Source organism: Hyla sarda, chromosome 2, assembly GCF_029499605.1.
Source record: "Hyla sarda isolate aHylSar1 chromosome 2, aHylSar1.hap1, whole genome shotgun sequence".
NCBI classification, from domain to species: domain Eukaryota; kingdom Metazoa; phylum Chordata; class Amphibia; order Anura; family Hylidae; genus Hyla; species Hyla sarda.
In genome coordinates, this window is record NC_079190.1 from 59,502,472 (window position 1) to 59,524,490 (window position 22,019).

Below are 22,019 nucleotides of genomic sequence, written 5' to 3' on the forward strand. Positions count from 1 at the left end.
GGTAGAGTACAGGCAATTTCTAATAATCGTGTGTGTGTGTGTGTGTGTGTGTGTGTTTGTGTGTGTGCAGCATAAAATCAGAGAGGAAAGGGTTACAGAGCAGGTCTGCCAGGCTCCAGAGAGCAATGAGTCAGCAGAGTGAGGGAGGGGGAGGAGTCATCACAGTGCAGGCAAGAGAGGGACACACAACCTCACTTTGGAAAGATAGAAAAGACATTGAGAGATGTAATGTGCTATTTTTTTTTTTCAAATACTAGAAATATATACATAAATGTCATGTACATGATCAGGATGAGGTACTGAGTAATATATGACAGGTTTTTTTGTTTGTTTGTTTTTTAAATGTAGCAATAAGCTGGTTGTTCTCAGATGTATGTGTGTGCCTTAGAAGTTCTGTAAAAATTCCTGGATGAATTTCAACTTCTTACTTTGTAATAAAAAAAAAAAAAACTCTCCATAGGTTTTTACTTTAAAAAATTATTCAATTTCCCTTCTACAGATTCCTGCAGTATTAGCTTATTGGTCCATCAGAGAGCCTTCTTCTGTTGTGTTTCTCAGCCTTTCTCTCCCCTCCTAAAGGAAGTTTTAAGCTTATTTTTGAGGACATTAAAGTTGACTTTTAATTTGTTCTTAAATAAGCTTAAGGGGACGTTCACATGCTTTTAACTCTCTTTTTAATTCAGTCTAAACAAATGTAAATGTGATGTTGCCTGAACACTCAGGTTTATTGTTACTGTACGCTGCTCTTTTCACTATAACCTTGAATCTGGTAGAATATACACAGTCCCATCCATAAATGTCTCCTTGTGTGAATGCACCAACCCACGAGGTGTATGTTTGTATCTTTAGGAAAAATGGAGAATTCAACTCTAAGGCTGTGTTTACATGTTCAGTTTTATTTGCATTACTGTTGGGGTACCACTGGAGTACCCCCATATTTTTACTGCAAATGAAAGAAATTAATTGTGCCATTTTTACCATGACTCTGGAAAATTGTGAAAAAAACACAATGGTACTACAACAATACCACAAATAAAATGCAATGTGTGAACACAGCCTAAACCCATCCAGCTCAAGTATGTCTTCTTTATACACAGGTGCCAAAATTGTATTCCATGCACAGCCCGACTTTGATCTGTTATGAAGTATACAATATAACCATGTTTATGCATTCAGTGATTTTAATTACAACAGCGAACTGATACAATATGTTAAAGTTATATCTTCCCAAATTCCCAAGCCCCCTTCAGTGTCAGCTTACTAGTGTTATATCAGTTGAAGTAATATAAGAAGTTTTCTCTCACCAGTGGCCCAGCAATAGATTGATGTATGTGAATCAACTGTGTCCTTACAACACCCTCACCTTAAATACATTTAGTAGGATAAATTAAGCTGAATGATTAGCACAGCACAAGGGTCATTCCACACAAACATGAACTTTGTAGAGTCAGTAAGGGGTTAAAGGGGTACTCCGGTGAAAACATATATTTTTTTTTAAATCAACTGGTGCCAGAAAGTTAAACAGATTTGCAAATTACTTCTATTAAAAATCTTTACCCTTCCAGTACTTTTTAGCAGCTGTAGGCTTCAAAGGAAATTCTTTTCTTTTTGAATTTCTTTTTTTTGTCTTGTCCACAGTACTCACTGCTGACACATGATGCCCGTATCAGGAACTGTCCAGAGCAGGAGAAAATCCCCATAGCAAATCTATGCTGCTCTGGATAGTTCCTGACACGGACAGAGGTGTCAGCAGAGAGCACTGTGGACAAGACAAAAAAGAAATTAAAAAATAAAAGAATTTCCTCTGTAGCATACAGCTGCTAAAAAGGGTAAAGACTTTTTAAGATAAGTAATTTACAAATCTATTTAACTTTCTGGCATCAGTTCATAAAAAAAAAAAAAAAAAAAAAAGTTTTCCACTGGAGTACCCCTTTAAGACTTCCTAAACCATCATTGTCACCTTCTTAACTAGCTTACTGTGATGATCTTAAAATTCCACTGTTCTAGTGATGACTTAAAGTAGTCTCAAACTGAAGTTTAAAATTAATGTATTTAATATCCAGGACTGTTAGGACTTTTGGGATAGAAGCAAATAAAGTATTTTGTTCCATTTTTATGAGGCTTGTTTTCATCCTTTTTTAGAATTGGAAAGGGAATCTGTCAGCTTTGTTTGCTGCTAAGAGCTACAGACACCATTGGATAGATGTTATTTCTCAGCCAAGTGTCAAGTAGGTGCAGCTGAGCTACTCAAGTGCCACAGCCTGACACGCCTCCTCACTTGCCCTCACCTCCCAGGGCTCCGTACATCAGTCAAAGAGGGGCTGGGAGGTGAGGGCAAGTGACAAACCTTGGCTTGATAGTTGAAGCATGGGTAAAGGTGAAGTGGGAGGGCTGTTTCTTGTAAGGTCAATTTATTTTAAGTTATTTCTTTAAGAGTGCAGGAGCTGATTTAACCCCTTAAGGACACAGTAGGTTTTGCCTCACTTGGACATGTTGCATTGTAAGAGACATAATTGTTTTATAATGAAATAGTAAGAGACATGATTTTTATTTTACATCCCCAGACCCATATGAGGGCTCGTTTTTTGCTCTAGAGACATGTTAAAAGTTTTAATCAGTCCAGGTCTGAGTGTTCTGACCATGACTAATCACTAAAAGGAGGGAAGAGAGACATACATGGGTCAAGGCTTCTCTTCCTGTTCTCTGTGCCGGCAGCCGAGACAATCCCATAGAGTTACATTGTAAATGAGTCTTGGTCACTTGGCACAGAGCGAACACAGAGCGAAGAGAGAACAGCCTTAGCCTTCTGGCTCACTCTGACCCAAACCAAGTACAACTTTTGACTTGTCTCTACAACATGTCAAAAGTCTTTTAAAGTGACAGTGCCCATAATAATAAACGATTATGTAATCAATGCTTACAAATCCAGAGAGCCCTTGTAGGATATCCAAACTTTCCAGACCCTGAGGAACCTTGTGCTAGAATGGAGTCTTCCAGTAAGCCACAGTTAAGGGTTTGAGTGAACCTATTTAGCATTAGATTGTAAAGTATCTTTTTTTATTATTTTATTCTGGCAGTCGCTGGAGTTTGCAGAGACTCTGATTACTCCTGGCAGCCTGACAGGTAAAAGGGGCATAAGTTGAAGTCATAAGTTTCCACTTTCCATCTCTTAGGTCAGTTATGATCACTACTGTATTTTAGGAATGTGAAATGTCAGAAAAATACTAGACAATGATTTTTTTTTAGCTTTCTTCGATCACATCCCCAGTGGCTGGGTCCCCAATAGGTTCAACATTTAGGACCTTGCACAAATTTTTTAATAAGTTGCGGAAACTTTGGCCAATTATTCCTGACAGAACTGATGTAACAGGAATTGGATTTGAAGGCCTTCTTGCTCCCACATGCTTTCGATTTCAGACATATTTTTTTTATGGGTTTTAGATCAAGACTTTATGATGGTCTTTTTATTACCTTGGCTTTGTTGTCCTTGAAGTGGTTGTCCAGGGAAAACAAAAATTAGCTCCAAGGCCGTGGCTGGTGTAAAAATAATAAAGAAGCTATACTCACCTTCTCTGGCCCCCGCAGCTGTTGCTCTGAGCGTCCTGATCCCCTGCTGTTCTCTGTTCTACCCACCCCAGACATGGAGCAAATGATTGTTTTACCCTGACAACTTCTTAAAGCCATTTGGCTACAACTTCGGAAGTATGGTGCCCTAGTTTTGAGTTCTGGGCTGATGGGTTGAAATGCTGCTTTTCCTTCTTGTAATGTCATATGCAGCAAAGCTTCCCCACATTATGATGATGCTACCTCAGTGCTTCATGGTTGGTATTGTATTTGGCCTTTAAGGCTCCCCCTTTTTCCACCATAAAGGACATGTTTTACTGTTAATATGGATACTTTTTACCATCTTCTCAAGGAGTCTGTGTCAGGAACTGTCCAGCACATAAGCAAATCCCCATAGCAAACCCTCATTGTGTAATAAAAATGCATGGCATATTACTAAAGGGCTTATCTGGTTGGTTAATAAAAATGTATCCCTATTTACAGGATAGGGGATGATTGACTGATTGCTGGGGGTCTGATCGCTTGGACCTCGCACATTCTCCAGAATGGGGCCCTACCTCTGATGTCTACAATCCCCTACCTTCTGAGATGAACTGTTCTTGGCAGTTACTTCCTGCTCCGCCAATCACTGTCTGAGATGGGACATCACTGCCTGTGATTGGCTGATACAAGTATGTCTCGGGAAGTGGGGACTGAAGTACTCAGCAAGCTAATTTGACCCCCATTCTGAAAGTCAGACACATATTCCCTCATCATCCCATCTAAACACAGAACCTTCACAGAAAACACTAACAAAATCTGTCCTGTAGTGTCTCAAGTATTAGCAGGAACATGAATAATTCCTTTGGTACAGTCCCAGCCTTGGATTAAATACTTATAATTTATTTAAATCCTTTAATCTAGATGGTACAGATTGTCCAGTGGAATCAGATTCCAGTTACACGTTCTTATTTTACCGATTCTCAAATCATTAAGACTGGAAATTCCTAGTGGTGGTTTACGGTACAAAGGTCTTGTCTATAAACAGATGTACACATATAGAGCTGAGTGTGTCATACCTTATTAGGTGTTTTATTTGGTCTCCATCATTAAAAAAAAACTTATTATACTAATTTAGTCTTGCAACAACCACAAGTAACAATCCTATGTGGAGACGCTATATAGCGGTGGAAGTACTAAATACAAATTCTACTCATTTCTATGTCTGTTCAAACATGTAAACTTTATGAACTCTACTCTATGCTGTTTTTCTATTGAATGAAGCATATGTTTCACTTCTTATGCATGTGCTAAATGCAAAAGCATGTCAAAGAGGAAACTCATTCGTATTATTATACTCCATGACACCCTGCGCTGACAGATGGCATATGAGGCCAACTTATAGGTCTACTGCTGATAATACACGATTGCCACAACAGCATTTACCGTGGACACATTATTTATCAATAACAGCCCTATTACCTTTGTTACCCTAAACAGAGTCAATATACAATCGATGGGCTCCATTGCAATATGTGACAGTAAATCTAGCACACAGAAGTCAGCCCCGGCTGTAATATACAGAACAGTGTAATGAGCATCACTTTGCCAAGCAAGATCTGCTTCAGCAGCTATGAGCTGTGCCATTTGAGCATGCTCTGCAATGTGAGAAGCTCGCACTGGGCTTTTCTGTCTCAGAGTGGCTTGTGAGGTATCTTAAGAAAGCAGAACTACAAGTCCATGCTTATCAGCCTTTTCCTACTCTACAACCATGGCGACCACAATGATTCTTCTTCTCCTTAATCTGGTCATTATTCTACACATTAAAGGTAAGACCCGTGCTGTGTCATTCTGCCTTTAAAGTCATTTCTACAGGACTATATCTTGCGTTGTGAATATTACAATACATTTGATAAATAACTACACTGGTTTTTGGGTAAATGTGCAAGGTAAATGTTACTTATCTAAAGGTCATGCAATGACTCAAAAGGACAATGTCTTATTTTACTATTGTACTATTCCTACTTATTTCAGTGAAATTCACCTTGTGTAGCAGAGCTGAAGTTGACGTATTCCAGTCTCTTTTATGCACCATGATAAAGAGTTTTACCTGCAGTTCTGTTAAAAAACCACAAATAACTTATGCCAAAGGAAAATACAGCTGTAATGGATTGACTCAGCTCTGCTACATCTGTGAATCCTTCTGAATGAATGAATAGATATGTGTTGTAGATAATGTATGACAAAGTTAACAAAATGTTAATATAACAAAAGATAGTGCTGTGAATATCTAACAAGTCCTCATGTATATTATTTGGATATATTATGTTCGGTTCTTAATTATGTTTTAAAGTAAATACTTGTAATGTTGTCTATGTCTTTTTCTTGATATATGAAGTATGTTGAACTTCATATAAATGGCCACCATGCAGTAAGGGAGTTAGTAGCATTTGATTATGTCATCTGGTTTCATGGGTTAATGCAGATCATTTAGTGTAGTTACATTTGCTATATTAACATTGTTGACTAATGCTGTTATTGGTCATATAATAGACCTTTTTTGATGTTGTCAGTAAATGTATGTATGCAAAGTGCCACATCGGTGGGTCATCTCCCCCAAGATGTGTACAGTACATCTAGAGAGACAATTTTGTGTTGTGTTAACTCAATGTATAGGAAACTAATAAATTAAAATGCTATAGTAGACCAATACTAAAGCTCTATGGGGGAGATTTATCAAAACCCATCCAGAGGAAAAGTCCAGTTACCCTTAGCAACCAATCAGATTGTTTCTTTCATTTTCTAAAGGCCCTTTAAAAAATTAAAGAAACAATCTAATTGGTTGCCATGGGCAAGTCTGTAACTTTGCCTCTGGATGTGTTTTGATAAATCTCCCTCTATATGTGTATTAAGGTTCGTACAATACGTTTTATTATTAAATAAAGCACCAACTACTTAATTGGGGCAATGTGCTTCTAATATGACATGTAAATAAATACACACAATAAATAAATACACACACATAAATATATAAATACACACATACATATATATATATATATATATATATATATATATATACACAGATGTGTTATAAAAAATATTTCTAAAATTGTCAGCCTAGAAACCTATAACCTCTGCACTGGAAAGAATTTAATGCATTAAAATATAATTGAATAGAAAAGTGAATAATATGTATTTTATCATCAGAAAGTTGTTTGAAAATGTCATTACTTTCAGTTGTTACTTTTAAAAAAACAAAATTGTACAAAAAAAAAGGAAAGAAAAGAAAGAAAGACTAAAAGAACATATTGTTTGAGAGATCCAGACCTTAAGAGGTCCAATATTTTTACAGAACTCTAAGGCACATAAACATCAATCTTTGAATAATCAGTTTCTTGTTCTTGTTACATTTCAGCTAGGAAGGATAAGAATTGTACAGTGATTTCTTGGAAATGTCAAAAAAAAAAAGAAAAAAGTAAAAATATAATATATGTAGTAATAAATCATAGACCTCATCTGAGGAACTGTATGGGATGTGTAACCAACTACATTAAAATAACCTATCTGAGATCTGGAGTCCAGTAAAGTATTAAGTGTGAATTGTTCTGACATGTTTGCAACCAGATCAAATTAGTGAAATCTACTAAGCAACCCTGCCAGAACACGTCTGCTCTCCTCCACATTCACTGGCCATGAAACACACTTATTCACCTTTTAGACACTTCGCTGTACAAAATGCTCCAGTCAAACAGGCAGCTCTGTGGTCAGAAGGAAAATACCTTATTCCCCATTTTAGATGCCTTCTGTTCATACATCTTCTTCTTTTAATCTGTCACATTAAGTGAGGACACAAAACGTACAGACTTTAGGCCAAAGCATTAAAAGCAGGGGGGGAGGGGGGGCATTTTTGGATGGAACTGTCTGTGTTGTTCCCGATTCAATAATATAGTGAAAAAGTAATGGTGCAACAAGCTAGAGTATTACTGCAACGTCATATTTACATCGCTAATGTAAACTGGACTTTTAACGCTTCCTAAATGTAATAAAAGCGTACATCAAATAAACAACAAATAAATAAATTAAATAAATAAATAAATAAAACTTCCATGACTACACACACAAATAACTAACTAAATAAATAAACACAATTAAACAAATAAATAAATACATAAGCAACATATTTATTTATGTATATTTTAAAGTATTATTTTTACAAAAATAATACTTAGAGCTCTTCCAGCAAATGCTTACTTGTTGTTTTTTTATCAGTCATTTTCTACACAATAATGTTCATAAAATAAAATAAGAAAAGATTTTTAAAATAATATGCTAAATAATACAGTTTTTTTTTCTTCAAAATAATGATACAATCAATAATGCAATCAACAAAATGGAATAACCATTGTCTAAAAGGAATGATAGCCAAACCCAATTGGTATTTTGTCTTAATCCCATTTGTTCGCTAAGGGTGTATTCACATGAACACGTTTTGATGCTGCAGATTTTAATGTAAACTAAATGACTGAACACAACTTCAAATCTGCAGCATCAACTATAAGTAGAATACTGTACGTGTGAGATTTTCTGCTGATGATTTTTCTACCATTGAAGTCAAATCTGCAAAAAAAAATACACAGCAAAGTACTGACGACAGAACATACCATAAGAATGGATAATTTTTTAAGAAAACTGTAGATTTTTGCCACTATGAATATGATTTATATAGCATTTTTGTAGTCTTTCTCGGTGTTTACTGGCGGTTCTCAAATAAATCTTAACTATAGTGTATGGTTTACCTAAGAAAATCTGGATTGATATTTTGCCATTGTTCTCTTTATTTAGATTATTATGATTGTGGAAAAATTATGAACTTTTTTCCTGTTTTTATTTTTATAGTATGTTTGCCTTTATTGCCTTTATTTTGACTTTATTGCTTAGTTATTAAAGATTATTTTTCAAGACTATTTCAAATGTTTTGTACTATTTATATGACTTATATAGTAAGTATTTTTGCATTGCATTTTTGTGTTTCTTGGTGTTCACCTGTGTTTTCGAAGTAACTCTGTAGTGTATTGTACAGTTTACCCAAGAAAAACTGTTCCTTGTGATGAATGTTCTCTGTAGCTGTTCATTTTTTGTGTTTATCAGCTAATATGGAAATATGATTGACATCTAGACACATTGAAGAGGTAAAATGTAACTTTATAGTTTATAGAGATTGTCGTTGCTATGAGGATGTAATTGTTGATATGGTACAGTATTGACCTTGGGAAAAGATTTTGGATTTATATACAAATGACGTGTATTAGTGTTTCAGTGTGGAGACTATAGAAACACAGAAATGTATGTACGATTATAGCGTAAGTGTGCGAATGGACTTTCATCAATTACATGTTTGGTTTAAGAGACTTGGACACAGTGGAATAATCCATTACTATGAGAAAGAGATCTAAAAGTGTACATAGCACTTTTGGCTTACAGGACCTAGATCAGTGAACATATGGATGCCACAATTAATCAGAATCAAGCATTCACCGTGGTCATTTAGATGGATATATCTTTTTTTTTTTTTTTTTTTAAGCTTTGACTGTAATAATCTAAACCTAAAGCCTTTGTGTGTCTTTAGCTTGCCTCTCTATATCTATGGGGTTTTCATTTCCATAGAGCAACTGCAGCTTTTTTACTGTTTCATTGCTCCTTTACCCAGGTAGCCCACTTTGTGGTTACTGGAATACATCTGTATTGGGTATACAGTGGCCCCTCAACATACAATGGTAATCCGTTTCAAATGGACCATCGTTTGTTGAAACCATCATATGTTGAGCGATCCGTGCAATGTAAAGTATAGGACAGTGGTCTACAACCTGCAGACCTCTAGATGTTGCAAAACTACAACACCCAGCATGCCCGGACAGCCAACGGCCGCTCTGGACCGTCACCGCACGTCACCGCTGCCCTGGATGTCGCCTTCCATCGCTGTCGCCGCGTCCCCGGGGTGTCCCCGATGCTCCGGCAAGGCCTCTGCTTCCCCGCCATCACGTCGCTACGCACGCCGCTCCTATTGGATGACGGGACGGCGTGCGCAGCGACATGATGACGACGATGGAGAGCGCCGACAATGCAGGGGATCCCGAAGAGGAAGTGCCGGAGCCCTGAGGACAGGTAAGTGATCATCAGCGGACCACACGGGGCACCGTAAACGGCTATCCGGTGGCAGCTGAAGCAGTCAGCGCTGCCGGATAGCCATTTATGCGATGGCCCCGACATACAAAAGCATCGTATGTTGATGCTGCCTTCAACATGCGATGACCTCTGAGAGGCCATCGTATGTTGAAATGATCGTATGTCGGGGCCATCGTAGGTCGGGGGTCACTGTACTGTCTTTATTATTTCTCATACACAGGCTTGTTTAGTCTATATCCCTGAAAAGCTGTTCTTTTATGCACGTAACACAGTGAAGCCTGTAGGATGTTCATATATTGTTTTATTTAGTCTCTGTTTGTTGATACTATTAGCTCTACACCGTATGCCATACCAGATTGGTAATAGTTGTGTCAACTTACTTATTGGAGATAGTTTACATTTGTTTTAGGCATTAGTCTGGTGCCTTGTAGTAGTGTTGACTATATTTATTAACCACGTGTATAATAGCTATCCTATGTAATTATCTATGTCCATATTTGTCTTTTTAGTACACGCCAGACTCTTAGACTTTAAGACTAAGGAAAGTCAGCAGGTTCCTGTGCGGGATGGTCCTTGTTAGGGTAACAATCTTGATGTGCTAGGCATGGGGATAAGGGAAAGGGAGAGATGGTTTGGGCTCTCCCCCCCTATCAATTATTTATTAACCTGTTACCCCATAGATCCCACCTCTAGCTCCCATACATATAAAGTAAGGACCTTTACTAGAGCCAGGAGGAGTTACCTGGGCAGGATTGCCATTGTTATGATGCCTATCCTGCACTGATAGGTAGAAGTTTTTCCCAACAGGAACACCATAGGTTACCTAGACACAAAACTATTTATACATATATCTCCTTTAGTCACTGTGGTGTAATATTATTTTTGTTGATTACATATGTTAATTATTTTAAAAGATCAATAAGGGTTAAGTCTTATTATTCTGATCACTTATCTAATTTATTATAGTCCTAAGTATCAGGGTTACTAGTTACACTGATATATTTAGAAATATACTCAAGCATGTTCATAGACAACATCAAATTAGTGGCATTATTCATAAATACATGCAGAGCATTAAGTGTTAATTCATGTGGTTATTTTATTGCACTGTACAGCATTTAATAATAAAAGTCTATAGAGCTATACTATAATTTTATGAGCCTGCCATGTTCCATCAGATATCGTATTACAAAGGTATTCTCCCATAAAAGAGAAGGTTTCTCTAAAAAAAAAAAATTCAAAATAAAGTTTCCCTTATCTAATTATAGTGTATTATAACAGATGTGACCTCTAAAGTACAGGGCTTCAAATCCTTGCATCTCCTGTCCCTACTGCATTGCAGACTGTAACATAGTAACTTGCAATGCTGAAAAAAGACATAAGACCATCCAGTTCAGCTACTTCTTCTGCTTCCTAATTTCCAATCTAGCATTGAAAATGAATGCCAGATCACCACTCTTTCTTCAGCAATATAGAAACTATGTTTCAAAATTAGTATTATTTTATTTATTTTTTTTACTCAAGAAATGTATCTAGACCCTTTTTACACTCTTTTTGGAAGTTAAAGGGGTACTCTGCCCACTAGACATCTTATCCCCTATCCAAAGGATAGGGGATAAGATGTCAGATGTCCGGGGTCCCGCTGCTGGGGACCCCCGCAGTATAGCAAGCAGCACTCACCTGTAACTGCTTCCGGAAGCGCTGGAGGTTCTCTGGCTAATTCCTCCCGACCACGGGGATGGAAGATTGTGACGTCATGACTCTGCTGCCGTGTGACGTCACGCGGGGGTCCCCAGCGGCGGGACCCCAGCGATCTGACATGTTATCCTCTAACCTTTGGATAGGGGATAAGATGTCTAGGGGTGGAATACCCCTTTAAAAGTAATCTGTCAGCTCCAATTCACATTAAAGGGGTACTACTATGCTGACAACTTATCTCCTATCTAAAGTATAGGGGATAAGGTGCCTGATCGCGCGGGGTCCCCCCGCTGGGCACCCCCACGATCTTGTACGCAGCACCCCGCTCTAATCAGGCCTGATGACTGCTGATCATGGGGCCGGAGTATCGTGACATCATGGCTCTGCCCCCATATGACATCACGCTCCGCCCCCTCAATGTAAGTCTATGGCAGGGGGCGAGACAGCTGTCTCGCCCCCTGCCATAGACGTGCATTGAGGGGCGGAGCGTGATGTCACACAGGGGTGGAGCTGTGACGTCACGATCACCGGCCAATTCATCAGACCCAGAGCGGATATGCGCTCCGGGGCCTGATGAGAGTGGGGTGCTGCTGACATTGTTAGAAATTATAACTAGGAGACACATGGTATCTTTCATATACTTGTGTGTGCTCCTATAATGTCATAAATGTTTTTATTATTTAGTGCTAAGTGTCAATAAGGAGTATTTAAGTTACTAAAGTGCTGAGGGCTGGAACACCTTCCCCTCCAATCCATATCCCTGCTTCATTGACAGTCAGCCCTGTTTCCAAGTCTTGTTACTGATCTGTGCATACAAATTCTGGGCAGGTGTGAGATTTGAAAACAGGGTTCGGCTTCCAGATGACTGTCAATGAAGCAGAGACAGGAATGGAAACAAGAGTAAGGAGACGTTTCAGCCCCTACACTTCAGGGGTTTGGGTGCGCCATTTTGGCACTTGGCACTGGGGAAGAAAAGCATTTTTATTTGTATGACAGAACACAGACAAGTATATAAAATTCACCATTAGGCCAGTTGCCCTACCAGCTATCTAAATGTGTCAGTTTGGAACATGAATTGCAACTGAAAGATTCCCTTTAAATTAGCACATTAGGAACTACTGTATTAAAATTTTTTGGTTATATAATGCAGCATAGGCTATTATTAGGGAATAACATACCGTATTTTTCGCCGTATAAGACGCACTTTTTCTTCCCCAAAACTGGGGGGTAAAAGTTGGTGCGTCTTATACGGCGAATACACACCTATCGGGTCGGTCCCTGCGGCCATCAATGGCCGGGACCCGCGGCTAATACAGGACATCACACAGGCATCACACGATCACGGTGATGCCCTGCATTAATCCTTCAGATGCGGCAACCGCTGACCGCCGCGTCTAAAGCGAAAGTGACAGCAACCCGTCTGCTCAGTCGGGCTGTTCGGGACCGCCGCGGTGAAATCGCGGCATCCCGAACAGCTTACAGGACACCGGGAGGGACCTTACCTGCCTCCTCAGTGTCTGCTCCGTGCTGGGATCCCCTGCATGGCGGCACTCTCCTTCGACATCATCACGTCGTCGTGCATGCCTTCCCATCTCCCAATAGGAGCGGCGTGCTTAGCGACGTGATGACGGCGACGGATCCCGGGGAAGAAGACATCCGGAGCGTCAGGGACACCCCGGGGACGCGGCGACAGCGATGGAGCGACATCCAGGGCAGCGATGACGGGTCCGGAGCGACGGGGACACATGAGTATTACCTCCTATCCGGTGGTCTTCAACCTGCGGACCTCCAGATGTTGCAAAACTACAACTCCCAGCATTGGTTGTCCGGGCATGCTGGGAGTTGTAGTTTTGCAACATCTGGAGGTCCGCAGGTTGAAGATCACAGAGAGAGAGAAAGAGAGAGAGAGGAGAGAGAGAGAGAGAGAGAGAGAGAGAGAGAGAGAGAGAGAGAGAGAGAGAGAGAGAGAGACAGTTACTGCACTTTACTTAATGAGACCAACCAAATCACTTGGCTAGACTCTAACACTCAGAAGGGTCTGGGAGCAGCAAGGGGGGATCTGGTAGGTGATGAGGTCATCATGTAGTTCACAGGAAGTCAGCTGACCCAGGACTGACTACTTCCTCTGATACATCAAACACTGTGGTTTTCTGTGGGTCATACTGGTGATTATATGGCCAAGTTTAAGTAAAGAAACAAAGGGCTGAAGCTGTGCTGTAATAAATATGGTGAGAGGTTATGGTGAGTATCTATGATATGATAAAAATGTGTTATATCTATATCTTTCTTGCGCACTGTTATCCAAAACTGTACACAATATTCCATGTGTGGTGTGCCTAGTGATCTGTAAAGGGAGTGAACAGTGTTCTCATCATATGTGCATCTATGCCCCTTTTGATGCCCCCCATGAATTCATTTGCCTTGACAGCAGCTGCCTGATAACGGTCACTACAGTAAAATTCATCATCAACTAAAATGTATTTTCTATGTTAATATTACCTTTTAGTAAGTCTTTTTGGCATTGATTTCCCCGTTGACCCTCTGACACTTCTTAGCCTCAAATGTATCCAGCTCCATTTGTAACAGTATACTATGCTCCTTTGCCATGACCACCTTATAAAGTTTAGTATAATATGTAGAAATTGCTATTTTAATGTGCAAGGTCAATTATAAACATGTATGTGACCCATGGAGTACCCCACTAGTAATAATGACCCAGAGTATTACCCAACTTCAGTTCACTATTACTGAGATAGTTACTAACCCACTTACACACATTTTTGCCCATCCCAAGTTTTCTCATTTTGTGCACCAACCTGTGCAGCCCAGTACCAAATGCCCAACCCAGTCTAATTTAAAAGGATCCCTCATAAACCAATGCTGATAGGGAGTTATAAATTTATTTTTACTGAGATACTTCAGGATTCCATTTTTTTTAAAATCTTTGCATAACCTTTTAACCTTTTTACTATTTACATAATTGAACTTTTTAGGGTTAATTTTACTGAGTACGGCAATGACCCTGTCTGTCTCCAGTTCCTCCACTTTTTACATAATTTATTCCTCATCTCATAGTTTTTTTGTGTGTTTCTTAACAGCCTGTCTGTTTTAGGGGCTTAAATACTTTCTCTCTTATTTATTGTTCTTTGTCCTGTGTATTATTTATCTACATTAGCTTTCACCACTTTCTTGCCATTTTATACCTATAAAGTATGTGCTTCCCACTATAAAAAATGTAAATGCTATTAAAAATATGACATTTAGTGGCTGGGCTCTTATTGTTAAGAACAATGTCCTAGTCAATAAACCGAAGGACATCTCTAGGCCGAACAAACTTCTTACTTCTTGCTCAAAGGGAAAAACTGACAGATTGTTTATATCAAGTTTTTATGTCAAACCTATTTTTAAAGAATTTTTGATGATGTCTTTTCTAATTTTCTATTGTATATTATAAAATAATCCTGAAATGTCACAGCTTCTTCTAGACACCAGTAACTGGATAAGATGAAATCAGGCCAATATTTAGAATGTTGACAGCTCAGCCACCCCCTCCCCCTCCTCCTTGCTCAATGGCCTCCGCACAGGTCACAGAACAGCTTTAAAAAGTCTCCCACAGAAGTCAATAGAGTCTACTATTGCAATATCAATGGTAGATAAATAGGTCTTAACTGATGCATTATGTGAAATGTAGCATATTTGCAAGTAATTGACAGAAATCAACCATTTTGAAAGGTGACTCTACCAATATTGACTGGATGCTATCTTGTTTTTTGCTTGTTGCCATGGGATATGTCCTGTTGGCAGTTTTCTCTTCTGGTCATGCATGCTCAGTTGTTCAGTTTTCCTCACACACAGTGAATATGAAGCCAAATAGACCACATAATATACAGCTGCTACACTAGCCTATCAGAAGCTTCCAGAAGTACATCATAAACTTCAATCACTATGCATGAGGTAGTCTGGCTCAATATTTTCTGGCCAGGATGAGGTAAATATACATTGTGTACTGCTACATTGACTATATTACAGTCTATAACACTAAATTTACCTGGAAGAAGGGGAGGCAGAAGTATAATATTCACTATTATAATACGGTACGCTGTGTGAGGAGAGAAGAGATAACATTTACATTATGAGCATTACATTCTCCTAATGAACTACTCTTTTTGCAGCACAGAAATGAGCATCTGCACTAATGACTGCTGGGAAATAAAGTTCAAAGCAAATAATGTGACAGTCAGAAGCTCCGCCTACCACACCGATTTTCATATGTAAAAGAGAAAGGATAAAAAGAAGGCAGAGACAAGGAAATAAGGTCATGTCTGCATTATATTTCAGAGACGGACATTTAATTTTATTGAACTTACAAAATATTATGTTTGCTGTAGAAGGTGAATCATAGAAAACCCCTTTAAAAAGAACCAGTCAGCTTGTTTATGTTGCCCTTGATGAGGCAGCATAACAAAGTGACAGACAGGCTGTTTCCACAGGTATGTATAGTAGTTTAACAACACTAACATGCTAAAGAAAGTAGCTTATACCATTCACGGTTACAGAAGAGTCACAAATATTCATTAGGGGTCACAAGCATGTGATCAGTCACATGCTTGGGAGGAGTCACACCACAAGATAAGACTTAGGTACTAAAAAAATGTGCAGTGACTTGTCTTTATTAAAATCAATGTGTTTAGTAGAGCTGTAGGGGCTGTGGCAGAGCTGTATGCATAAGTAAGTGCAGCAGAGCTATGAGGGTATGTAGGTGCAACATAGCTGTGCATGTATAATGTATCACAGCAGTGCACTGTATGTATAAAATGCACACAGCAGAGCTGTGGATGCAGTAGAGCTGTAAATGTATGTGGATGCAGCAGAGCAATCTGTGTTTGTGCAGCAGAACTTCAAAAGGAAAGTATCATAGGGGTCTATCTTAGGAATTTATTTTACAGGGATTGATGATGCTGTCAGTTCAGGAGATTAGACCAACTGTTAGGATGGGGTCTTAGACCATAATACATACTGAGAAATGTAGTCATACTACTCTCATGGGACACCAGCCTAACATGGATAGTTAAATGTATTTTGGGGGTACGCGAAAGCGTTGTCAAATACCGGCCATGCCTACTGTGAGTCAGCTGCGTGGTTGCCGGGGAGACGTGTGACGTGCAGGAGGACGTCGCATGTCAGTGTGGCCCAGCCAAACTGGATGTGCTGCATGAAATAGCAGCAAACAGGGTCCCGCAGGTGGCCAGGTAGAATGAAAAAAAAGTTAATAACAACTGTGTGGGCCAGAGGGGGATGTATTGGCGGAGGGGGGATGTATTGGACGGAGGAGGGGTGTATTGGATGGAGGGGGAAGTATGGGACGGAGCACAAGGAATTAAGATGGAGGGGGGGAGGGATAATGGTGGAGGGGGGGATGGGGAGTAAATTTTAATGCCTTGTGCTTTATTACTCCCCATCCCCCCTCTGCCATTATCCCTTTCCCCCTCCATCTTAATCTCTTGTGCCATTTCGCCCCCTCCATCTTAATCCCCTTGCGCCATTATTGTGCAATATGGCAAAAGGGGATCAGAGGAAGGGGGAATAATGGCACAAGGGGATTAAAATGGGGGGGGGGGAATGGCGAAAGAGGATCAGAGCGAAGGAGGAATAATGGCACAAGAGGTTAAGATGGAGGGGGGGGTTGATTATCTCCCCCCCTCCATCTTAATCCCCTTGTGCTATTATTGCCCCCTCCATATTAATCCCCTTGTGCCATTATTCCCCCCTCCCTCTGATTCCCTTTTGCAATATTGGATAATAATGGCACAAGGGGATTAAGAGGGAGGGGGAATAATAGTACAAGGGGATTAAGATCAGGGGAATAATAGCACAAGGGGATTAAGATGGAGGGGGAATGCATTGGTATAAAGGTAAGAACACGCCTTTTGTCCGCAGGTACCCCTCGCGTGCAAGTTCCGCGTGAGGGGGTACCAGCGGACATACTTTAAGCCTTTGGGGGTACAGTCGCCAAAAAGGTTGAGAACTACTGACCTAGACCACAAAAGTTAGGGACACTGACCCCCTGCTTCCTAAACCATCAGGGGAGTTTATTAAATATAGAATATTTGTTTTCCTGTTTTCAGTCATGTCTTATATTCAGCCGTATAGTCTGAAAATACAAGAATTTATACAAGAAAAATCAAAGAGATAATGAAGTGACTAAATACCATTGATTCTCTTCTAAACTGCCCAAATCCAAAGTTACTTCATTTTAAACCATAGACTTGACTTAACAAGAAAAAAGACAATTGGGATAAAAGGACACTTGTAAGATCCCATGCTCACTTTTTTCTTCTCATGTAGAAGAAATGAAAATGGCACTCAGCGTCTGTAGAACTTACCACTTTATTATCTTCTGTGCATACAAAAACTGCAGCGGGGAGCTGCGTGAAGACAGATAGGAAAGTTGCAATCAGCAACAGCTGTTTCAAGCGTCACCATGCTCTTTGAGTAGCTTGAGAAAAGATCATGGTGATGCTTGAAACAGCTGTTGCTGATTGCAACTCCCCTGCCTTTCTTTACGCAACTCCACGATGCAGTTTTTGTATGCACAGAAGATATTAAAGTGATAAGAAGTCCTACAGATGGTAAGTGCCCTTTTTATTCTACATGATAGAGACTGTACTCAAAACAGAGCTCCCCATCAAAGTTTTCTTTGCAGTTGGCTACATCCCTTCCAAATGTGAATTAAATCCTATCTAATATCCTTCTATTTATTTTTGCATCTTGTCATACTGCATTGGCAGTGCGTGTTTGTTGCACGTACCATTGATAACATAAGGAAAGCGGTTTGCCTGACACCAATGTAGCCTGGCAACCAAAAAATGTGGCCAGGAATGCACATGCGCGAACAATGACGACCTCACTGTAGTAGCCACTGGAATCGCTGTACACCATTGATTGAGACTGTGTAGCTGTGTAGCCGATCGGACTATTAACGGGTTGGATGCGGACGGCAATGTGAACCTAGCCTAAATAGCTGAAGGTGATTCCAACAAACTATTTTGCTGAATGCTTTCAACAGTGGAAGAGATACTGGAAGAACTGTGTATGGCCCAAAGGTGCCGACTTTAAAGGGGTACTCCCATGGAAAACTTTTTTTTTAATCAACTGGTGCCAGAAAGTTAAACAGGTTTGTAAATCACTCCTATTAAAAAATCTTAATCCTTCCAGTACTTTTTAGGGGCTGTATACTTAAGAGAAATACAAAAAAGAAATGCATTTCCTTTGATGTCATGACCACAGTCCTCTCTGCTGACCTCTGCTGTCCATTTTCGGAACTGTCCAGAGCCGCATATGTTTGCTATGGAGATTTTCTCCTGCTCTGGACATTTCCTAAAATGGACAGCAGAGGTCATCAGATAGCACTGTGGTCATGACATTAGAGGAAATGCATTTCTTTTTTGGATTTCTCTGTAGTATACAGCCCCTTAAAAGTACTGAAAGGATTAAGATTTTTTAATAGAAGGGATTGCAAATCGGTTTAACTTTCTGGCACCAGTTTATTTAAAAAAAAAAAAGGTTTCCATGGGAGTACCCCTTTAAAGGGAACTAAAACATCATTGTTCTATGCACAATGGGGGAGATTTATCGAAACCTGTGCAAAGGAAAGAAGTGAGCTGATTGGTTGCTATGGGCAGCTGGGCAGCTTTCCTACTGGACAGGTTTTGATAAATCTCCCCCAATAACTCTTGTTTCTTAATACATTTTTCAAATTTCATGGCTGGATACTTTCCATACAGACCTCTAATAAGGTACATAATGGTCATAAAGTTTCATTTTGGCTCTTGTTTAGGTTATTTAAGTTTGAGTTTCCTAGCTAACATGTGGTATATGGGACCCTATGCATGACAGTTACACAACATTTACCTTGGATGAACACTGAGAGAGGAAAATTATTTATGCCCTAGACCTACGTTTCCCAACCAGGGTGCCTCCAGCTGTTTGGAAACTACAACTCCAAGCATGCCCGGACAGCCTCCGGCTGTCCGGGCATGCTTGGAGTTGTAGTTTTCCAACAGCTGGTGGCCCCCTGGTTGGAAAACAGTGCTCTAGACCCTGGAGGGAGGACATTGGCACCAAAAGCAAGAGATTAAAGGGGTATTCCAGGAAAAAACTTTTTTATATATATCAACTGGCTCCAGAAAGTTAAACAGATTTGTAAATTACCTCTATTAAAAAAATCTTAATCCTTTCAGTACTTATGAGCTTCTGACGTTAAGGTTGTTCTTTTCTGTCTAAGTGCTCTCTGATGACACGTGTCTCGGGAAATGCCAAGTTTAGAAGAGGTTTGCTATGGGGATTTGCTTCTAAACTGGGCGTTTCCAGACAGGTGTCATCAGAGAGGACTTAGACAGAAAAGAACAACCTTAACTTCAGAAGCTCATAAGTACTGAAAGGATTAAGATTTTTTAATAGAAGTCATTTACAAATCTGTTTAACTTTCTGGAGCCAGTTGAAAAAAAAAAAAAAAGTTTTTTCCTGGACAGCCCCTTTAATATTAATGGGATACAAATAATTTCGGCAGAGGAAATAAATGGTGGTCGCCACAACTGTTCCCTCTAAGCTGTTCACTCTGGAAATGTTACACATTGACGTCCTAAACCCTTCAGACACGTATCACGGACCTTAAATTTGTTGTTCTGGTCTCTGTTGATAATATAATACGCAAATAGAAATTTACAGGAAACTTCTAAAACATTGATTAAAGATTCTCTCTGAATAATGATTTTTTTAATGTTATGAAAATGTCACATAAGAGACGTCTATTACAGGCTTGGGAAGCGCAAGATTAGTCATGTTTTCATTTCTGAAAACCGTTCTGCAATTTGAGACTTTTCTTTCAGGATAATGTATTTCAGATTGCTCTGCTTTGTACTTTAAGTTTAAATAAAATATACCGCGTTATCTTCTTTTTGTTTTTGTAACTCACATGATAAACACATCATCTGTCTACAATTGAATTTCCATATCGGCAGACAGTGTCTATACACGGTGCAAAGCCAACAAAAGGGTGTTTTAGGATACTTCAATTTAGTGCATAATTCAAAGTGAGCACCTTCACCAGGATTGATGTTATCTATGGGAATTAAAATCATTTAAAAGGTTTTTCCAACTTAAATAGCAAAAAAAAAAAAAAAAAAAAAAGTTACAACCTGCTAAGGGTGGAAGATTATAACATAAAATACATATACAGTACAGACCAAAAGTTTGGCCACACCTTCTCATTCAAAGAGATTTCTTTATTTTCATGACTATGAAAATTGTAGATTCACACTGAAGGCATCAAAACTATGAATTAACACATGTGGAATTATAGACATAACAAAAAAGTTTGAAACAACTGAAAATATGTCATATTCTAGGTGGAAAGTGTCCCCAAGTGCAGTCACAAAAACCATCAAAAGCTAAAAGGAAACTGGCGGCTCACATGCGGAGCGCCCCAGGAAAGGAAGACCAAGAGTCACCTCTGCTGCGGAGGATAAGTTCATCCGAGTCACCAGCCTCAGAAATCGCAGGTTAAGAGCAGCTCAGATTAGAGACCAGTAGTGTTGCTCGCGAATATTCGCAATTCGAATATTCGCGAATATCGCATATTCGCGAATTTGCAAATTTCGCGAATATAGCGCTATATATTCGTAATTACGAATATTCGTTTGTTTTTTTTTTTCCTTCACAGTACACATCACAGTGATCACCCCTCTCTGCTTCCAGCTTGTGTGGTGTAAAGAAGGCTGTAATACTACTGTGTGAGACTGGCGCGCGAAAATTCGCATATGCGAAAATTCGTGCATGCTAATCTTCGCATATGCGAATTTTCTCTCATGTTAATTTCTGTATATGCAAATTTTCGCATCTGTAAATTTTCGCACGCGCGAATATTCGCATATGCGAAAATAAAACCAGAATATTACGAATATGCGAATATTCGCGAATATGGCGAATATTCGTCCATATATTCGCGAATATTCGCGAATTCGAATATGGCCTATGCCGCTCAACACTAGAGACCAGGTCAATGACACACAGAGTTCTAGCAGCAGACACATCTCTAGAACAACTGTTAAGGGGAGACTCTGTGACTCAGGCCTTCGTGGTAGAATATCTGCTAGGAAACCACTGCTAAGGACAGGCAACAAGCAGAAGAGACTTGTTTAGGCCAAATAACACAAGGAATGGACATTAGACCAGTGGAAATCTGTGCTTTGGTCTGATGAGTCCAAATTTGAGATCTTTGGTTCCAACCACCGTATCTTTGTGCGACGCAGAAAAGGTGAACGGATGGACTCTACATGCCTGGTTCCCACCGTGAAGCATGGAGGAGGAGGTGTGATGGTGTGGGGGTGCTTTGCTAGTGACACTGTTGGGGATTTATTCAAAATTGAAGGCATACTGAACCAGCATGGCTACCACAGCATCTTGCAGCGGCATGCTATTCCATCCCGTTTGCGTTTAGTTGGACCATCGTTTATTTTTCAACAACAGGACAATGACCCCAAACACACCTCCAGGCTGTGTAAGGGCTATTTGACCAAGAAGGAGAGTGATGG

General features: G+C 39.6%; 1 protein-coding gene across 3 annotated transcripts in view; it reads left to right on the forward strand.

The window, feature by feature from the left end:
* Positions 1-5,231: 5,231 nt before the first annotated feature.
* The window catches only part of RXFP2 (relaxin family peptide receptor 2), a 430,781-nt gene continuing 413,993 nt past the window's right edge, over positions 5,232-22,019 (forward strand). For 2 of the 3 annotated variants that reach the window (XM_056561880.1, XM_056561884.1), the window contains exon 1: positions 5,232-5,372. In XM_056561880.1, the coding sequence (XP_056417855.1) occupies positions 5,315-5,372 (58 nt within the window). In that variant the 5' untranslated portion in view covers positions 5,232-5,314. Of the gene's footprint in view, positions 5,373-15,599; positions 15,743-22,019 lie in introns of all 3 variants that reach the window. The other variant, XM_056561881.1, reaches the window with a different exon arrangement.